Genomic DNA, 20,248 nt, shown 5'->3' with positions numbered 1-20,248 from the left:
ATGCATTTCTTCACGTATCAAATGTTTATTCAGCATCCTCAACACAAAGTCTCCTGCCAGGTGTTGTGAGGGACACAGAGAGTAGGAGACAAGGGCACTCCTGTCACAGGGCTGCAAAGATGAGATGTAGACACAGACAAGCGCAGTGTGAAGCAGAGTGTGCTAAGTGGGGGCAGCCCCCGTCCATACCAAGGCTGCCCCGTTAGCCACTTTTGAGCCGTGGATGGAGAATATGGCTTAAACTGACACCTGGAACTGTCAAGAGTTTTCACTGTCCTTTCAGTTAAAATGTCTCATGCCTTTGGCATTTTAGAACATCCAGCAGGTGTAAATTTTAGGTCCTAATTTAGCAGCATCTTTGGCTCTCTTTCTCCCATTTCATCCGCCGGTGGCTTGAGGTCTGAATCTGCATTCATCACCATGTTTGATTCCCTAACAGATTTTCATTCTTCCTTGTTGCCCCTTATAGCTGCCAAAAGTACTTTCTAGAATTATGGGGATAATCTAGACAACTTCCAAGGTTAACTCTTTGTCTGAAAGCCACGGGAGTGCCCAGAGACAACATTTTCTTTTACGCAGGTCCTTGGCTGCACTGGAGAGCTTGTCCTGTAAAAGAATTTTGTCATCTTTTCCCAGGGAAATTTACGCCATCACATCCGGAGATTAGCCAGCATATCAGTTCCGGGGATGGGAACTTCCAGAGACCACTCACCTCCTGAATTCAGACTACTGAAACATTCTCCATTTGAAAATGTTCATGTCATTTTGAAAAAGTCACCCAGTGTCTCTCCCTTTTTTCCTATGCCTGCAGCCACGGATACCCTGGATTTTGACTTCTCCTCAACTCCTTTTTTTTTTCCCCAGGTTTGATTCTTTCCTTAAAGTATACTTTAAGCAGTGCTCTGATTGTCTCCAGTGGGGGTTTAACATGGAGACTCAGGAGATTATAAAACCATCCTCAACTGCTAAGGGGTAGCCCAGATAGGACCCTTACTTACTGATCCTGACTTGGGAAATCCTGGCCAGGTTGATCAGTTGAGCGGCAGCATTTAAAGCCAGCCTCTGAATTGGCATCTATACCTCATCTACCCTTCTTCCAACTTTAGGCCTATTTGTTATATAAATCACCCCCTGCTCCCTGCAAAGAGCTGGGGGCTTCTTGCTTTTTATGGGGTCTGTAGCCACTCACGGCTTAGCTTTTCTCAGTCTTTACTGCCATGGTTTCATAGGATGAAGTTCAGCCGGGTATTTTGAACTCAGGTTTGATTAAAAGAGCTTATCTTCAGATGGACCTATTAAGGTTTCACTAAGAATTTGGCGATTTTAGATTCTTTGGGGTAAGAGTTGGCTGCACTTGGCAATAAGGGCAAAAGACTTCTCCGTGTAAATTCTTACCATTGATGATGGAGCGAGAGTGATTGATTGGTACCACTGTGTTCTAGATAAGACTTTTGAGACCCTTGTTTTGAACAGAAATTAAACTCTGAACCATCTGCCCTTCAGAGAACATCAGTAGCCTAGAGGGCAATGCCAGATTTGCTTTGGATCCTGCCTGGGACTCCAGAGAAGAGACCTACACTAATGGATTATGAGGACAGGCGTAATTGCAGCTTCACACCCCTTTTTAAAACTGAAACCTTTGAGCCTGCTCATCCCTGACCTTCACTATGTCACTGACCTGCTAATTCTACCCCTGCCAGCCTACTGCTTAATTATACAGGTCTTGTTTTTTTTTTCTTTAAGTGTTTTATACAATTCAGAGATACAGAATCAAGAAGTAAATCCCTTAGCAACAAATGAAAGTTAAGTTGTGGATTGTTTCTTTCTTTTTTTTTTTTTTTGCCTCCAAATTTGCTTTAAAATATCAATTTAGGCTAAGCAGGTCTGTAACCACTACTTCCCAGTAGAAGGAATTTAAGAATTGTTGATGGGAACATCTTAATGTGTCCAAAGAATTTCTGATGCAATATAAGGGAAATACTGCTCTAAGGAACATAAGCCCAAACATTCTAACAAAAGGTGTCTCAGGTCTGGTGCCCCTGAATAGCTCCGTCTCTCTCTCAGGTTAGGCCCAGGTAGCCCTAGGTGTAGCTGAGGGGTCTGCATGGTAATAGGTGAGTTTGCCTCTGGAAGAGCAGGAAAGCATTTGACCTTGACACTAGGCCTAGAGCCCAGACTGCTTCTCCCCAGGATGGCCACGTATTCAGCTTCAGGGTGTTCAGATCCCTTAATCCTCTGCTGGGGTTTGCCATCCAGCCTGCCTGTAGGGGAGATGACCTCTCCATGGGAGAAGGAGCTCCGGCCTGGGGATCAGGAATGTGGGCCTTTAATCCTGGCTCCAGAATGGCCAGTGTGACACTGGGCAGATTCTTGTGTATGGGTCTCAATTTCCTCATCTATAAATACAATTTTAAAACCTTTTCCAAGAACCCTTCGAACTCTTAATTCTGATGACGAGAGTAATAGAAAGACTGTCCTGGGAAGGACAGATCTGAGGCCTGTTCTTTTGGGACTGTTCAGGAGAGATCGAATGGGGTATAAGAGGATATATGCACTGAGTTGTCCAGACCCACCCAAATTCTCATGGCCGTGAAGGAGTCATGGTTATAGTTAAAAGATGGAAGCGTTTTTGCAGTTAAAAGTGAGAGAGAGAATGACTTTAAGGGAGACCCAAACTTCTGTCCAGAAGTTTCTTCACCGGGTCCTTTTCTTGTTGGGCACTGCCAAGTCAGTTTCGATACTTACCGAATGTGTTTCCTTCTTAATGTAGTAACTCATCCAATTCTCAAACAAATGGTTTCTTGTCAACCAGGAGTGAGAGAGCTTGTCCCTGTTGGAAATCCATGGTGAATGAGCTGAGGAGGGGGCAGCCGTGTGGAGTGTGTGTATTTATCTGTATTCTTTTCCATAGGTACCATTAAATTTGTCTGGCTTAATTTAATGGGAACTTCTGGGACCTGCAGAGACTGTAAAGGGCGAGGGTAAGGTTCTTGTCATCTGTTCAGGCTCCTCTCCTTCCAGTGGAACTTCCTCATTCTCCCTCTCCCTCAGCCTCTCCCCTTCGCCAACTTGTATGTCTGTCCCTCCGCCCTCTCTGGACTTCCTCTGCCCTTTGTGTTTTCTCTCCTGCCTCTCAACCACCTTTCCTTCCAGGTCGTTTGAGTCCAAGTTGAAGTAGGCAGCTGGTGTTACTCACTTCCTCTTCCGGGGGTGGGGGGGCCCAATCTGTATAATCAGTGCTAGGGGCTTTATTCTAACTCTCTGGAACCTCTGTTTTCTTTTTTTCTTTTTTTTTCCCCCTTTTGTTTCCTTTTTTGTTTTTGTTTTTGTTTTTCTCTTCTGTTTCCGTGTAGGTCTCTTTAGTCAGCCTTATAGCTAATGCCCTGGGCTACTCGGAACTAGGTGCCATAAAGTCCCTTAGGACCCTAAGAGCTTTGAGACCCTTAAGAGCCTTATCACGATTTGAAGGGATGAGGGTAAGATATTAAGAGCAGCTGATCCTTCTGCATGCCAGTGGAAACTGTTTAAGCATGCTAGAACTGATCACATGGTGGGAAGATCATTCAAACACACACTTTGTGATGCAGCTGCTGATTCGATCCTCCACACTCTCCCCGCACCTGCCCCGTGCGAAGGGGAGTTGCATCGAGCTGCCTCATCACATTAATATTGGCCCCACCCCAACAACATGCCATCGCAGAACATGTTAACATTGGCTATTCTCATTTGGCCTGGCTTACCTGTAGCACTTGGGGCGGCTTTCTGGGCTGTTGATTTACTAGGGAGAATCACCAGGTGCAAAGAAGGGGAATTGTAATCCACAGACCCACTGAAAAGCAGAAGCCACAGGCAGGGAGAGTGCCATGTAGGGGCGTCAGCCAGGTGGGGACTGTGGCCTTAGAGTCACTGAGAAAGCGGCTGAGAAGGGACTTGAAGATGTGGTGGGCCTGGAGTTGGGGATGGAGCAGAATTGGGCATGGGCCTGGGAAAAGAAAAGCTTTTCTTTCTATTCTGATTCCTCTTATTGCACCTTGTTGTTCTCAGCTCAGTCCCGTAAGGACTGGCAGCCTCTGTCTGATAGCAAAGCTTTCCTCCTCACCCCCCACCCCTCTGCCCACGCTATATGGTCCCCTATTCTAACACTGTCGAGATAACCAGGTACGATGCTAGATGGCTATCAGCTAGTTCTCCTGAAATTTCTCAACACCTGCTATTCCTGTTGATACTCCACCCAAATCCAAATGGTGCAAGGTGCTGTCACCCTGCTGACCTAGAAATAAGGCTCCCTCTTTTGGTGCCTTTTTGCTGTCTCTCTTGGCTAAAAATTGTGTGTGCGTGCATGCACGTGCACGCACACACACACAAACACAAGTCAATTTCCTAAACTCAAGTGGACAAACTGGCTTTCCGTGGTAATAGTTGTCCCATAGTAATCAGAGAGGTCTGTTATACTTAACGAGACCAAGAAAACTCATTTTAATTCAGATATTGAATACATGCAGGAGAGCAAACCAGAGGATATGTTTTTAAATATACAGATATCAGAATGTAGGAATAAAAATTAGACTGTTGCAGTAGTCCACGTGAAGCAAGACTAATCAGAGAAACCAGGTACCAGGACAGTGCTGCTTCATTCAGCCCTCATCTGTGGTCCATGGCCACTGTTCCATGAAGCCACCCACTTGTACAGGAAGATGGAAAATTCATGGGACTTGGGAATGTTATTGTATTATTTTAGTTTATTCAGACAAATGGTTTCTGCAAGAAATTTGCGTTTCTCCTGTAGCACAGTCACAGTTTGGTTTATAAGCTTTCTGCAACCCACCTGAAACCATCTGCAGGAAGGTCAGTTCCACAGCAGCATAAATTTATTTTAATTCAATTTAAACAAAACCTGGGATTCTAAGTCTTTCTCCCACCGATAAGAGAGATATCAGAATGTGTGCCATCAGGTCATTATTATGCTTGGGCTAAATTTAAGGAGAGAGAGTATATTGCAGAGGGCTCAGTGATTGAAGTGACCATGGTGTCATTTAAAATAGGATCAGAATGCTTCGCTCCTCCCCCACCTACCCACTTTTTTCAGAAGGGGTTAAATCATTTTTTAGTAAATCATTCTAGTTTTGTTATAGAGTTGATAATCTGTTTTGGTCACTGAAAACTGAACTAAAAGAAGGCTGTTGAAGACAATAATTGCAGCATTGTACCTGACCTCAGTAGCCTCCGATCCTCCACATGCCCCAGGAAGGATCCCGGGTCTCCTAAAACAGGCCTGGTAATACCCAAAGCAAACCTGAAAAACATGCCCACCTGACGCTCGCTCCTGACTTTCGCCTTCTGGGTGCCCACTACTGCCAGTCCCGCCCTGTGGCAGAAGGAGTCCTCAGGGACCAGCTGCTCGCGTGGGGAGTATTGGAATAGTCTGAACACAGGAGCACTTTGTGTGGCCACCCTTCTTCCCTTTGGCTCCTCCTCTCCTCACCTTCCCTGGACTCACAGTTTCCATTCTCTCAGAACTTTTACTTGTCACCTTCCAAGTCGTTTAGGAGCCCAGAGGTCCAAAATGGATGACCAGAAGAGTAGAAAGTTTTATTTGAAAAGCACTTAGTAAGTGAAGGTTTTTTCAAAGGAGATCATGTGGGCAAGAACAAGTTTGAGCCCAAAGCCAGGATTTCACACAATAAATGTTCAGTGAAGGGAGCTCTGGTATAGGATGTGACCTCATGTGGTTGACTCCAGTCACCGATAGCGCAGCCACTTCTGGCTGGGCTGGTGGTGAAAGTTCGGGACCCATTCCTGTCCTGCAGTGTCCCAGCTCTTCTGTGGAAGAATAACTGTAAGAAGAGTGAATTTGCCTAAGCTTAGAGTAAGTTCCCCAGCAATAAACCGAATTAGGTACCTACATTTTATTTGAATGTCACTCTTCCACTGGGGTGTGTTTTTCATTTCTTGGCCTGGGTCCTTGAGTATGTCAACACTTGAGGGGTTACCCTTGGAAAATTCTAAACGAGATATTCACAGACTGAATACCATCAATGCAGATGGCCTCAACTGTCACTGTGCTCAGACCTTGACTTGAGAGGGAACAGGTGGCCCTAGTCTGTGCTGGGACACTGACTTCAGTCTCTTCCTCTCTTCTTCTTCAAACCAAAGACCAGAACATTGAAACACCCATGCTATTGGCAAAGGAATACTCAGTGTAGTTCTTTGCTTTTCTCTCCTCCATAGTAATCATTATTTAAAGATGTTGCTGTGCTATTAAATTTTTGAGGGTATAAAATAGTAATGCTATGAAACATGCATGCATTTTTGTTGATTGTCAGCACACAGTTGTCCATTAAAGCCATGTTCCCTCTGCCAGATATTAAAATCTTTTTGACAGACTTTATAGTATTTAATGAGCAACAATGTTCTAGGCATTACAGAGAAAAGATGCTGAAAGAATTAGTATCCATTGTAATTTTTTCGTCAGTTAAATGAGATTTGTATCAATTGCTAAATATAGACTTCCATTGAAAAAAGTAAGTTTATAGATTGCTATAACCTAGCTTTGAATTGTATTTCTATACTTAATTTTTAACAACAGTGAATTTCATCATAATTAAAGGTGATGGAAACTATTCATGGAAACTTGAATTATCATTTATATATGTATATATATATATATATATATATATATATATATATATATATATATAGTGTGAGACTTCAGAATAAGAAAGCATGGTTTCTTGCCATTTGGTTGCTGAGAATATTAACTAATGTTCACAGCAAGGCAGAATTGTGAGTAAATTTCATCAACTCTGTTTACTGTTTTAGTCATAAAATGAAGCTAAGAAAACTTTCATTATAAATGAAAATTCATTGACATCTTATAAGTACACTGGATTTTATAGGAATTTTATGTCATACATATCAGAGAACAAAGCTTGGTAAATACTTTTGTGTATTGATTCCTTTGATCAGATCTGTGAGTATTAAAGTGCAAAGAGATCCCTTAGTCAATTAGCTAATTATTCTCCCCTGCTGTAAATATTACCCCATATTTAACTGTGACACACAGACACTGTTGGACAGGTGAGACTGGGTTAAGATAATCAGAAGAGTTCCCAGAGGAGGTATATTCTCAGTTGAGATAAAACGCAACATTTCGGTTTCAAATCTTTGGGGCCACCTTCCCTGTGGCACACTTGTGATGCTCTAACAGAAGGTCATGATCTCTCCCCTAAGCTCTGCTGCAGAATGCTGTCACATAGACTGGAGCTTTTGAAACTTTACATAACCTACTCTCTGAACTTTTGAGACATAATTATTCCGTTTGTAGGTCATCCTCATTTGCCTGTTCTTTTGCACATTTCATTGCTGCATAGTGCTCCCATCAAAGAGTGAGCAACTGTAGAAAAGAGGAGGTTAACTTCAAATCCAATCACCTGACAAATTTGGCAACATAAATAAATATGACTATCATTCTCCAAATTAACATTGGGGATTTCATAGACTTCAGATATTCTGGCTTTCCTTACTCAAACTAAAGGCCAATGGAAGTATAATTATTTTATACTAATGACAGAGCTATTAGAGCTAGAAGAGATTTCTTGGTCTAAGAATTAAGAAATAACTGCCTCTCAATCTAAAGGCTTTCATGTGTGAATTGGAGAAACACAAAATTAGTATTTTAATCCAAGGAAGAGCGGCTCCTTAGCAGAATATTGTTACCCTTTTTCATACAGCACAGGACAGACAGCTCTTCTCAGTCTTGTGCTCCCACGACTGACGTTGCAAAGACAGAAGAGAAGGAAAACCCGATCCCAAGTCGGGCTCCAGTTAGAGCCCAGAGCTGCCCCCTAGTGTTCCCTCCCCAGCACGGCCGTTCGGGCCCTCTCCGTGCCGTGCTGGTCCCGGCTTCCCTGCACTGAAAAACTGATGCAGGGATGTGGTGATACTTGTCACCTCCTTCTAACAAAACATTAGAAGACTTCATTTATATCCAGGGTCTTCATCTGAACTCCTTTTATCCTCCTACAATACTAGAAAAGGGAAGAAACGTGCTTGCCATTTTAGGGTCGCCTTCCTGGGCCTGAGCAGTCCTGCTTGAGAGAATCAGGGCAGCAATGAACACCGGCGTCGTGTTCCACCCCACCGCCTGAAATGCTATTTTTGTGAGCACTCTGAACGCCTTTAGGGAACACTGCTTCAGCAGTGCAAGTGTTGTCTAGCTCCTCTCATCTCTAGTGTGAAGCAAAATCAAAGTGAAAACAACCCAGAAACTTGGATTCGTAAGGGTGTTTCTTTTCCTTTGCTTTTTTTCAGCCCTGAGTTTACCAGAGTCAGTGATTTCTAACAATATGCTAATTTGGGGGTTTCAAGAGCAGTGATCTAACCCAAAATGCTCCAAAAAACCCCTAAGCTAGTCCTTTTTCTAGTAATACATTGTAAAAAGTTGAGTCAAGCCCCAGATTGAGCAGAGAGACAGCAGCATTAGCCAAGCAGGGGGCGACTCATAGATCTAGAAGCCAGCAAAGTCAGGAAAAAAAAGAAAGAAAAAAAGGCTTAAAGAATAATGAATCTTGCGTGAAAAACACATCTGTTGAGATTTTATTTTATACTGTTTGGTAGAGGGAATATAGCTTTTTTTTTTTTGAGCCTGCAAAATATGCATGCTCAGCTATTGCCTGAAATATGATAACTGGCCTTGCGTAGTCATGAAAGAGACTTTATGTACCGTTGACTGATTCACTGCTAACCCCAAAGGGTGGTTCTCTGATTTGGAACAATCTTACCTTGTTTTGCAGAGGGGGAATGTCTGTTGAAAGGCAACTAGTGAGCTTGAAACCGCTCAGATTTTCCCATGGGGCATATTTTATGAGTTGGTGAGGTGGGAGACTAGACAAAAATAATTTTTTTGGCCCCAGCTTGGGGCCTAGGGGAGAGACCACTTGGGCAGGGAATTTGTGCTCAATGAAATAAATATGTAACTTTAAGAATTCCTCAAAATATATTTAATAGATTTAGAAAATTTTGGTCCTTCTGGATCTGTCTGGTTACCCTAATTCCAAAGGGCACATAATGCTTCCATAGTTAGATCAAGCCACACCGGGTCATTCCCCTCCTGGAAATCAAAATAGTGTGTGTGCCTGTATTTCTTCCTGACTCTCAGCAGCCTCCCCCTTCCAATGCAGGTGGTGGTGAATGCCTTGGTGGGCGCCATCCCCTCCATCATGAATGTGCTGCTGGTGTGTCTCATCTTCTGGCTGATTTTCAGCATCATGGGAGTTAACCTGTTCGCGGGAAAGTACCACTACTGCTTTAATGAGTCTTCTGAGATCCGATTTGAAATTGAAGATGTCAACAATAAAACTGAATGTGAGAAGCTCATGGAGGGGAACAACACAGACATCAGATGGAAGAACGTGAAGATCAACTTCGACAACGTTGGGGCAGGATACCTGGCGCTTCTTCAGGTGGTAAGGATCGTTATTTCCAGTCCTACGAAGGCCGGATGGCTAGCCGAAGTCTCATTTGGCTCCTTGTCAACCCTGTGTCCAGAATCAGGATTGCTCTTAGAGGGTCAGAGAGAACCATGTCATTTCCCAAACCAGTTCCAGGGGGACGCACGTTTCCTGAGTATTCAGACTTCTGTAAGAGCTCACTCAAGGGAATCCCTCACTTTGCACAGAAGCAGAGTGCTGCTTACTTAGCAACAAAGGTTCCTGCAGCTTGATAAAGCTGCAGAGACCATCTCTCTCCCCAGGACAGAGTATGTAGTTAAAGAGAAAGAAAAAATAAGGTAAGTGCATAGACCAAAAACAAAAAAGCAAAAAAAAAAAAAAGCAGTTTTGATGGAGCCAAGCAATCCTACGTAACAGCTACACTAATGTTAACAAAAGAGGATGACAATGTGACAGGATTATGATGCTGCCACTCAACCCCAACGTCTCAAGTTAACGTATCACAGTAAGAAATGCAGCATTCCATCATGTCTGGTTTTCTCTTCCTCTCTGGCCAGTTTCGGGAGTGTCTGACAAGACAGCATGATGCAAAGCTCCTAGGCTTTGGAATCGGACAGGTGTAGGTTTGAGCCACACTCTGGTGTTTATGGATATGTAACCTTGGACAAATTACCCACTAGAAGTCTATTTCTTCATCTGTTAAATCTGAGTAATAATACCTTGTATGGTTAAAGGGATTCATGATCATTTATTAACATTTCTTAGCACAATGCCTGGCACGTAGCAGTGCTTAATTAATGGTATTTGCTATTATGTTTCTTTGTTACTGTTACAGCCATGCCTGTAACATATAGTTGTTGGCAATATTAAATGTGATAATGCAGGTGAAGCTCTCAGCTCGGCCTTGCATGCAGCAGGCACTTGCTGCTAGCTAGGAGGAGGAGGCAGAGCCGATGGATGAGCAGTGGTTTGTCTCACTCCAGAGCTCTTTTGTTGTTCTCTCCCAGTTTAAGCAGTTGCACCCACAAATTGAACCTGAGCTGGAGCAGCTCCAGGAAACCAGTGCACATAACAGCCAGACACTGTGTTGAGTCCCGCCATATGTGAGGCACTGTGCTTGGCACTATTAGGGCCACCAGCTGAATAAAGAATTGCCCATGTCCTGAAAAACCTTCAAATCTGGTTGAGTAAATACAGCATAAATAGAACAAAAGGAAAACATGGACAACAGTAAATTGGTTTCCTGTGTTTGTTTCCCAAATCAGGTTAGATACAGAGGGAGGACTAGGAAGGGGCTGCGTAGGATGAAGCCAGTACTGCCGCTGCCATTGGCTGAACAGGTGTATTTTAGGCCGAAAGTCCTGCCCTTGTGGGATTTTTAAATACAGCTATGAATTTTTCAGAACCCCCCCCCCACTTTGCTTATTTAACACCTTTCAAAAAAAAATGCCTTCTTAATGGAGGAGTAAGTTCTAATCACCCTCAGTAGATTCCTGCCATTCATTCATAAATGCGAGTTTGCCCTAGCTATATGTAGGCAACCTCAGGCCCATTTTAAAGACCTTTTGTAAAAGTGTTGATCCAAACTACCTTTGTCAACATGTTTCTCTGCCAAGCTTTGATGTTATTCTCAGAGGTTTAGACAGAGCTTCCCTGGGACCTGGATTAACAAACAGAAAATTCTGTGTCCACGTGAGGCTGCGCCCAAACTCCCTGTCTTGTGTTCTCACTGAATCTAAGCCTGCCTTTGGGACCCTGCCTAGTCTCCTGCCCGCCCCTTCCAGGCCCAGTCTAATGACCGACTCTGTTTGCCAGGCAACCTTCAAAGGCTGGATGGACATCATGTACGCAGCTGTAGATTCCCGAAAGGTAAGGATGCACCTGGTGAAACCTCAACCTTCTGAAATGGCTAGAAAGCAGGCAGCATGGTGGGGCTCAGCAAGGGAGAGAGAGAGGTTTACAACATTTATTGCTCATCTTACTGATTATAGATCACTGTCCCCCTCTCAGCGAATCGCCACTCTGTTCTCATAGTGGCGCCAGATGACTAGGCTTTTGGTTTTCACCCTTGGAATGTGTGTGGCTGCTGGCAGACAGCGGTCCCCTCCCTCTCACCCTGGGATTTTATATCCTTCACATAAGTCACTCAGCAGTTACGCCTTCTCTGGACAGGATCTGCCAGGGTGGGGAAGCCTTGGCACGTCAGAGTGCCCCCAACCCGACCCCCAGGCTGGGAGCTGATTCTCTTTTTTCTCCTGTCCTTTGACAGCCTGATGAACAGCCTAAGTATGAGGACAACATCTACATGTACATCTACTTTGTCATCTTCATCATCTTCGGCTCCTTCTTCACCTTGAACCTGTTCATTGGTGTCATCATTGATAACTTCAATCAACAGAAGAAAAAGATAGGTTTCCTCCCCGCAATGCTAGTGGCCGGAGGGCAACCCATATGAGAGGCACTTCTGTCCCTCTCTCTCGAGACAGAAACCGCCTCTCTTTTCTCTGAAATCCATTATTATCACCTCACCGTGCTGCTGGCCCCACTGTACATGAGCCCCAACCAGCTCGTTCTGTTGGGGGCTGGATTTTGCAGTGTGTGGTTGACCACATTTACTCGGCCAAACTAGCACTTTACTAGTGCCAGATTTACAAGAAATTCTTGCGGCTTTCTACTGGGTTTGGCCTCCCACCAGAGGGAGGCAGGAAAGGGTCAAGTGACAGGATGAAAAGGAAAGTGAGAAGCAGTGAGAAGTGGAAACTGTCTAACTTGTCACTATCTGTTAACCCCTGGGCTCCACGAGCAAAGTGGGGTGTGAGGGGTTATCCTTCCACTTCCTCACTTGTCCCAGATGGTCAGCAGTGTTTCCAAAGCAAATGGAAAAGACGACTCTTTTCCTTCATTTTGTAAATCAAATCTGTTCCAATAGACTCCAAGGAACGCCCCAAATTGTTCGCTCCCACCAAGATTTCTAAATTTTTCATATTGTTGGGAATAAATGGGACATTCGCCAGGACTTGAAAATCCTTTAATTTTAAAATGTTTTTTTCTGGAATTGTATCAAGAAAGAAGGCCCTCACCAAAATTTATGAATCAGTGAGATGTGTTCAGAGTCATGGCTCTCAAGTTGACCCTTCCCTGAGGGTCTGTAACTGGGGGGCCCATTTTCTTCCTTCCTTCCTTCCTAGCCAGGTCTCAGAAATCCCAAGCTGAAAACAAAGGCAGGCATCTCTTTGAATCAGAATTGTTGTCCCAGGTCTGCCTCGCTCTGGGGCAACTACTAGTGAGACTGACCTCTGCAGAGGAAAGGGGGTGAGTCCCCTGGGTTCTCAGGTGGCTGCCTTAAGTCCAAACCCGGAGCACGTGACAGCAAGTTGTAATTGCACGTTCTCTTTTTCCCTCCTTTACTTTGGAGGTCAGGACATCTTCATGACCGAAGAACAGAAGAAGTACTACAATGCCATGAAAAAGCTGGGCTCAAAGAAACCACAAAAGCCCATCCCCCGCCCCCTGGTGAGTGCACTGTGCAGGCAGCGGGCAGAGGGGGGACAGGGGTGAGTGGTGGGCGGCCGATGCGCCAGTCCTCTCCTCGCTGTCCCATCCAGGAGAGCTCAGGAAGACAGCAGAAGGACAGGAATTAAGGTGGGGGCAGCTTTTGCATTTGTGCCTGATGGTTCCTCTGAGCCTTCCTTGGACAGCAGCAGAGAATCGGCCTTTGCCCCACACCAGCTCTGGCCCTGGTAAAGCTATGTGTTCAGAGACCACTAACAATTAACAAGGCAAAGTGAAAATGAACGCTGATCTCTTGCCTACCAGCTCAAGATAGGATTTGGTCATTATATTCTCAGCTCTCTACAAGTCAGTCTGTGCAAGGATGTGCCCAGAAGCTAAAATAATGCTGCTTTCTGGTTATTTGTGGGAGCAGGAGAGGGTGAAACTAGGGGAGGCTAACGGCCTGATTTCCTCCTTGAACTGAGCCCTTTGTAAAACAGTTTTGGGGACTGGGAACCTGCTCAACCCTTGTGTCGGTGGCTGTCCTCTTGCTTCAGAGGAGATGCTCTGCGCCGGAAGCCATATACCCCACTGGGTGGGACATGACCCCCCAAAAGCCAGGGTCAAAGTTCCTTCTTCAGTAACTTTCATTTAAAGTAACTTTATTAAAAAACAAAATGAAACAACAACAACAACAAAAACAGCAGAACTCTTGAAAGCTTACCTGGCAACCTGATTTGTAAAAAATAAAAGTAGAGCTGCTTTGTTTGAATCAGGAGTGGGAGTCCCAGAGCATTTTCCCAACTTAGTCCCATACACCCCTGTTCCTGGCACACCCCCTCACCAACATCTGAGGGAAAGGAAACCCCTGGGGCTTTGCAGAACAGTTTGAAAACCACCAAGTAATCCTGAAAATAAGCTTAAGTTCAAATTCCTAGGTACTTAAAAAACATTAAACGGGGAGAGTATAGCTCAAGTGGTAGAGCGCATGCTTAGCATGCGTGAGGTCCTGGGTTCGATCCCTAGTACCTCCTCCAAAAAATAAATAAATAAGTAAACCTAATTACCCCCCCAAGTTTTTTTAATTAAAATTTTTTTTAAATCAGGGATATCTTAAGAAAGAGACTGTTTTTTTCTATTCCCTTGATGTTAGTTTCCACTATGTGACAGAAATATGACCAGAGGGAGGGGATGGACGAGGACTGGCATTTCTAAGAGTTCTGTTCAGTACTTGGGAACTCGGGTGCATTTTCTCCCACACTAAAATATAAAAAAGCTCACTGTGGTAGAAAGCACCAATAAAGAGTTACTCTGCAAATAGTTACAGATCTATGTGTACCAGGCACCAGGCAAAAAGTGATGAACAAAATTTAGATGCCACAATCATGGAGTTACAATATAGTGGGACTATAGATAAAAAATAAGCAAACAGTTTTAATATAAAATGCAGATGTTGTGAGAAAAAAATTGATGGAAGGGTCGTGACAGTGAGTAACGGAGGCCTGGGGTGGGGAATCTCCTGCAACAGAGCCATCAGAGGAAGCCTCACTAAGGAAGATCTCTTTGAGTGGATGAGAAAGAGCCAAAATGCCACAGAAAGAAATCCTGGAGATGGGGGAGGGTATAGCTCAGTGGTAGAGCGCATGCTTAGCATGCACGAGGTCCTGGGTTCAATCCCCACTACCACCATTAAAAAATTAAGTAAACAAATAAAAAAAGATTATTAAAAAAAAAAAAAAAGAGGGCGAGAGAGATCCTGAAAAACCAAGTGAAGCCCTAAAACCAGAAAACATTCGTGCAGCCAGGTGGTGATGAGCTGGAAGAGGGGCATGAGGGGAGCAAGATCTGACTGTGAAAGGCATTTTTAAGCCAGGTTAACCCGGGAATTCTGTTGCAAGTCCAGGGAGAAACTAGTCAGTGAAAGGTTTTAAGTAGGAGAGTGATGTGATCCATTTATGGTTCTGAATAATCACACTTGCTATGTGTGGAGGCAGCATTGGAAGTGGCCAAGAGAGGAAGTAGGGATGCTGGTCAGGAGACTGTTCCAGAAGTCCAGATGAAAGATGACGGTAGCTGAGGCCAGAGTAGGGCAGCAGAGATGGAATGAAGTGGATGAATTCAAGTGATATTTCTGGAGGAAGAAGCAACAGGATGTGCAATGGATTGTATGGGTTTTGAGGGAGAGGAAAGAGCAAGAATGGCCCTCAGGTCTCTGGCTTAGAGACTGGATGAATAATGGAGGTGAGAGGGGAACAAGCTGGGAGAGGAGCCAGGGAAAGGACGGAGTGCTGCTTTGGACCTGTGAAGCCTGAGGTGCTTCTGAGTCATCCAGGAGGGATGTCAAGTAAGCCACCCAGGAGTTCAGAAGAAAGACATGAGCTGAAGGAGACAACGTGGGAAACTTAAGTACATAGATAATGTGTAAGCAGTAGGAGTAGATGGGAGATGAGCCCTCCAAGGGAGAAAGAAGAGTAAGTAAGAGAAGAAATGGCCAGCAAGTGAGATTAAAAAGAAGCAGTTGGAGCGGTAGGAAGACCCCCGCCCCCCGTCCCCCGGAAGCATGTGATGGCACAGACGCGAAGAGTGGTGATTTTAGGAAACTCTTGGTAAGAGATTATGGATGTTGGTCTTTCCATGCTCCTGGCACCCGGACAGAGCCACAGCACAGGGCTGGCCAGTATCCCAGCAGATAAAGCAGAGAGAACTTCGATTAAGAGGACAGCAACTTCCACAGTCTTCTGGGAAAAGTATTCATGAATTTTTTCATACCTTTTTCCCCCTCCCACCCCCTCCAGAACAAAATCCAAGGTATCATCTTCGATTTTGTCACTCAGCAAGCCTTTGACATTGTTATCATGATGCTCATCTGCCTTAACATGGTGACGATGATGGTGGAGACAGACACTCAGAGCAAGCAGATGGAGAATATTCTCTACTGGATCAACCTGGTCTTCGTCATCTTCTTCACCTGCGAGTGTGTGCTCAAAATGTTCGCCCTGAGGCACTACTACTTCACCATCGGCTGGAACATCTTTGACTTCGTGGTGGTCATCCTCTCCATTGTGGGTGAGTGGAGCATGAGGGGGAGGGGCGGAGGGGCCTGACTGGCCCCGATGAGGGGATTCCTGGGAGTGCAGTGAATGAGAAGAGGTCTGAAATGCAGACAAGTTACTCTCAGGTCACATCCATGGGCGTCCCCAAGTCATCTTGTGGGCCTGCCCAGCAGGTTACATGGTCACCGAGTTTCTCTGAGTGTTCATGGTAGTCTCGGATTGTAAATTCTGTGGTTGAGGAGAGGGAAAAGATTAGATTTGGTTCTTGCTTTCAAAGAGTTTGCATTCTAACAGGAAAGGTAAAAGAAATATATTTTTAAAATAGGGCTATAACAGTAGTATAAAGTGGGAGAAGGCATGGGAAGAGATTGCTGGATGTTAATGAGATGGTCTAGGAGAATTCTGGCGGTGATGGCAGTGGCAGTGCTGATGATGATGGCAGTGGCAGTCCTGATGATAATGGCAGTGCTTACTTACTGAGATTTTATGGTGCCAGGTAGTTTGAGAGTTTCTTCACTTGCTTTATCTCATTTGATCCTTATGACTGCCCAAGAAGTAAGGTATTTTATTATCTTCACTGTAAAGATGTCCAGGGTCACCCAACTAGGAAGTGGCAGGGGCAGAATCCAAGTTGGTTTTTAACAGTGACCATGGGGCATTGCTTCAACCTAAAGGCATGGAGGAGGTCGGATGCCCTGGCAGGCAGAGGAAATGCGGTCCTATTGATTGCCCTCCTCCAAACTTTCTTGCCTTCCTAAAGGGTATCTCAAGTGATGAAACACTGCCTTGGTTCCATGCGGGTTTGACTGATTTATGCTAGCAGAGACAGAGTGTCTGAGACCTATGGAGCCAGTCCCAGAGCTCCAGCAGACAAGCTGGTTTAGCGAGGTGGTGACCATGGGCACCTGAAGGCAGCTGGCCCTCCCACTTTCTAGTTCTGTCCTCCAGAGCAGCATGTCCAGAAGGTGTTGATATAGGAACACACACCTCATACATTTCTCCCCAAGAAAAGAATCCCATGATGAAGCTACTTTGGCAACACTGTACATTGAATTTCCCTTTGGAGCGTCACTGGGCACGTGAGCCTATAGGAGGCTCTTGGAAGCCTCAGAGTAAAGAATGCTGTTTAACTTTAACACACCATCCCACCTTTATTCAAGCACAACACCCTGTTCTCAAGTAATGATAATGATATCTCATATTTTAATTCTGTGTGCCATTCGCCATTCTAAGTGCCTCACATCTTTTAATGCATGTAATCCTCACATCAGCCCCCTGGGTATCATGAGGAACCAAGGCACAGAGCAGTAACTGAGACACGTGGCTGGTAAGTGAGTGAGCCCAGCCCCCGAGCCTCAAGTCCACACTCCTAACCTCCCACAAAACACACTTTGGACAGTGCTGCCCTTGTCCACTGTTCTTGAACTTTTTCTTCCCACCCATCATTGAGTGGGATGGAAAACCCACAGACCACACCATGTCCTCTGTTCTCAGATAGCAGGCAAAAATGAGGAAGAAAAGTTTCTTTTGATGATCGGGATTTTTTAAAAATATTAATTTGTTTAGAAACAAAAGTATAGAAAAAATCTTTTTAAATTAAGGCGAGTTGGGGTAAAACTCACACTGGAACCTCCTAGAGGAGCCCTCGGCTGTTGATCCCACTGGCTAGAGTGCTATCTGCCCATCACTCTCCCCTTCTCTAGGCACAAACACACATTCATCCTACAAACCCTACTCAGGCATCATCTCCTCCCTGAAGCCTTACTTGCCCCACCGTATACGGAATGTAAGTTTTCCGTTTACCGCCTGACTTCTTGTGGTCACTGGGTATGACCTGAGAAGTAAAAAGAGGAGAGCTGGGAAATTACCTTGGGTCTTTCTTGAAAGCTCAAGCAACCCAGGGAATTTTAGCTCCAGAGGAGACGCCAGTGGGTTACCTGGCCTGCTCTGAACTCCCTGCACCTTCTCCCTTCCTGAAAGTTAAGATTCTTTCCTGGCTTAAAATCTTCAACTAAGCCTCCTACAGTTCATGAGCCCAGTGTTTATGAATCGTCATGGTTGAAAGATATTTCCTTACTTGAATTAAGTCTCTCATCAGTTGAAGCCCGCACTGTCTTGTGGGGGCCTCGACAGTAAGAGAAGACACTGACAGAGAAGCACATGTCACTGCTGTCCCTTCAGCTGTCACTTCCCAACCTTCCATTTCCTCCTTCAGCAGCCCTCTCTGGGCTCCCATTATCACTCTGGGGTTTTAAAAGCAAGTGCTCTGGTGGAGGTGAGCCCTGGATGAATGTGAACAGAAAAAGGCCCTCTGATGTGTATGTTTCACCCTCTACTTTTACATCCTATTTATGCCTTGACATTTTTATCTGCTGATACTGGTTTCTGATTTATGGCTTTAAACATAAAATCTAGAAGCTCTGAGTTAAATACCACTCCTAAGAGGTCCCTTCAGTTTGTTGGCTAGTCTGGTGAGGTAGGGACATGGGGCAATGAGAAACCAAAAATGTCTTTTCAGAGCCAGGAAGACAGTGCTTTGAGAATTGGTGGCATTAGCAGAATAAGTAAGACTTCACAGTCACAGGGTAGTGAAGTCATGGGGTGGAGCCGGGACTTCTCATGTACTGTTTGTGGATGTGGAAATTTAAGAGTGTTTTGGAGAAGAATCCATAACCCAAGCAGAAGAGTCAGAAAGTCATGCACGGACAAATCTGAAAAAAACTAAGTATCCTTGAGTGGGAAAACAGATAAATGAGGACCTATTAGTGAAATGAAATACCATCCAACTATTAAAACGAATAATTAAAATTATTTTAACATCAGAGATCAATATCACAAACATAATGTTAAGTATCAAAAGCCAGTTAGAGGAGGAGCTTCAAGGTGGCGGAATAGAAGGACATGGACCTCACACATATATGCACCCAATACAGGAGCATAAAACAAATACTAACAGACAAATACCAGTACATAAAACAAATACTAACAGACAAAAAGGGAGAGACGGATGGGAATACAGTAATAGTAGGAGACTTTAACACCCCACTAACATCGTGGGACAGATCTTCCAGACAGAAAATCAGTAAGGCAATGGAGATACTAAATGAAACAATAGAACAGTCAGACGTAATTGATATCTTCAAGACATTACATCAAAAAAAACCAAAAAACAAAAAAACCAGAACATACATTCTTTTCAACTGCACATGGAACATTCTCTAGGATAGACCACATACTCAGATACAAAACGAGCCTAAACAAATTTAAGAGGATGTGATTATTTCAGGCATCTTTTCTGGCCACAATGGCTTGAACCTGGAAATCAACCTCAGACAGAGAAACAAGAAAAAATGTTTGATGGAGTCTAAACAACATGCTACTAAAAAAAAAAAAAAAAAAAAAAAAGTCAAGAATGAAATCAAAGAGGAAATTTAAAAATACCTTGAGACAAATGACAATATAAACAACCACACAAAATCTATGGGATGCAGCAAAAGCAGCCCTAAAGAGGGATGTTTACAGCAATACAGGCCTTCCTCAAAAATAAGACAAACCTCAAATAAACAACCTAACCTACCATCTAAAGAATTAGAAAAAGAAGTACAAACAAAACCTAAAGTTAGCAGAAGGAAAGAAATAATAAAGATCAGGTAGGAAATAAATAAAATAGAAAAATTTTTAAATTGTTTTTAAATCAATAAAACCAAGACCTGGTTTTTTGTAAGGGTAAACAAAATCAACAAACCACTGGCCAGGCTTACCAAAGAAAAACAGAGAGGACCCAAATAAACAAAATAAGAAATGAAAGAGTAGAAATGACAACCAATACCACAGAAATGCTAAAATAAAAAATAACCCAAAAGACTACTATGAACAGTTACATGGAAACAAACTGGACAGCCTAGAAGAAATGGACAAGTTTCTAGAACCATACAGTCCACCAAAACTGAAGCAAGAATAAATAGATAATTTGAATAGACCAATCACTAGAAATAAAGTAGAATGAGTTAAAAACAAAAACAAAAACAAAACCCTCCCTGCAAACAGAAGTCCAGGACCAGATGGCTTCCCTGGGGAATTCTACTACAAAGAAGAACTTATACCAGTCCTTCTCAAACTCTTCCAAAAGACTGAAGAGGAAGGAACACTCCTAGGCTCATTCTATGAAGCCACCATCACCCTGATACCAAAACCAGGCAAAGACATTCCCAAAAAAGAAAATTACAGGCCAACACCTTTGATGAATATAGATGC

General features: G+C 43.9%; 1 protein-coding gene across 7 annotated transcripts in view; it reads left to right on the top strand.

Moving 5' to 3' along the window:
• SCN8A (sodium voltage-gated channel alpha subunit 8) overlaps window positions 1-20,248 on the top strand; it is a 165,247-nt gene that overhangs the window by 136,997 nt on the left and 8,002 nt on the right. For 6 of the 7 annotated variants that reach the window (XR_012078339.1, XM_072972775.1, XM_072972773.1 and 3 more), the window contains 5 exons: window positions 9,180-9,464; window positions 11,265-11,318; window positions 11,719-11,856; window positions 12,858-12,962; window positions 15,737-16,007. Coding sequence is in view for 6 of the 7 variants with exons in the window: in XM_072972775.1 (XP_072828876.1) it covers window positions 9,180-9,464; window positions 11,265-11,318; window positions 11,719-11,856; window positions 12,858-12,962; window positions 15,737-16,007 (853 nt within the window). In the remaining variant the exon portion in view is untranslated. Of the gene's footprint in view, window positions 1-3,353; window positions 3,477-9,179; window positions 9,465-11,264; window positions 11,319-11,718; window positions 11,857-12,857; window positions 12,963-15,736; window positions 16,008-20,248 lie in introns of all 7 variants that reach the window. The other variant, XM_072972777.1, reaches the window with a different exon arrangement.

Source organism: Vicugna pacos, chromosome 12, assembly GCF_048564905.1.
Source record: "Vicugna pacos chromosome 12, VicPac4, whole genome shotgun sequence".
In the NCBI taxonomy this organism is placed as follows: domain Eukaryota; kingdom Metazoa; phylum Chordata; class Mammalia; order Artiodactyla; family Camelidae; genus Vicugna; species Vicugna pacos.
Note: the sequence above shows the minus strand (reverse complement) of the source record. Positions and strands in the feature narration are given on the sequence as shown.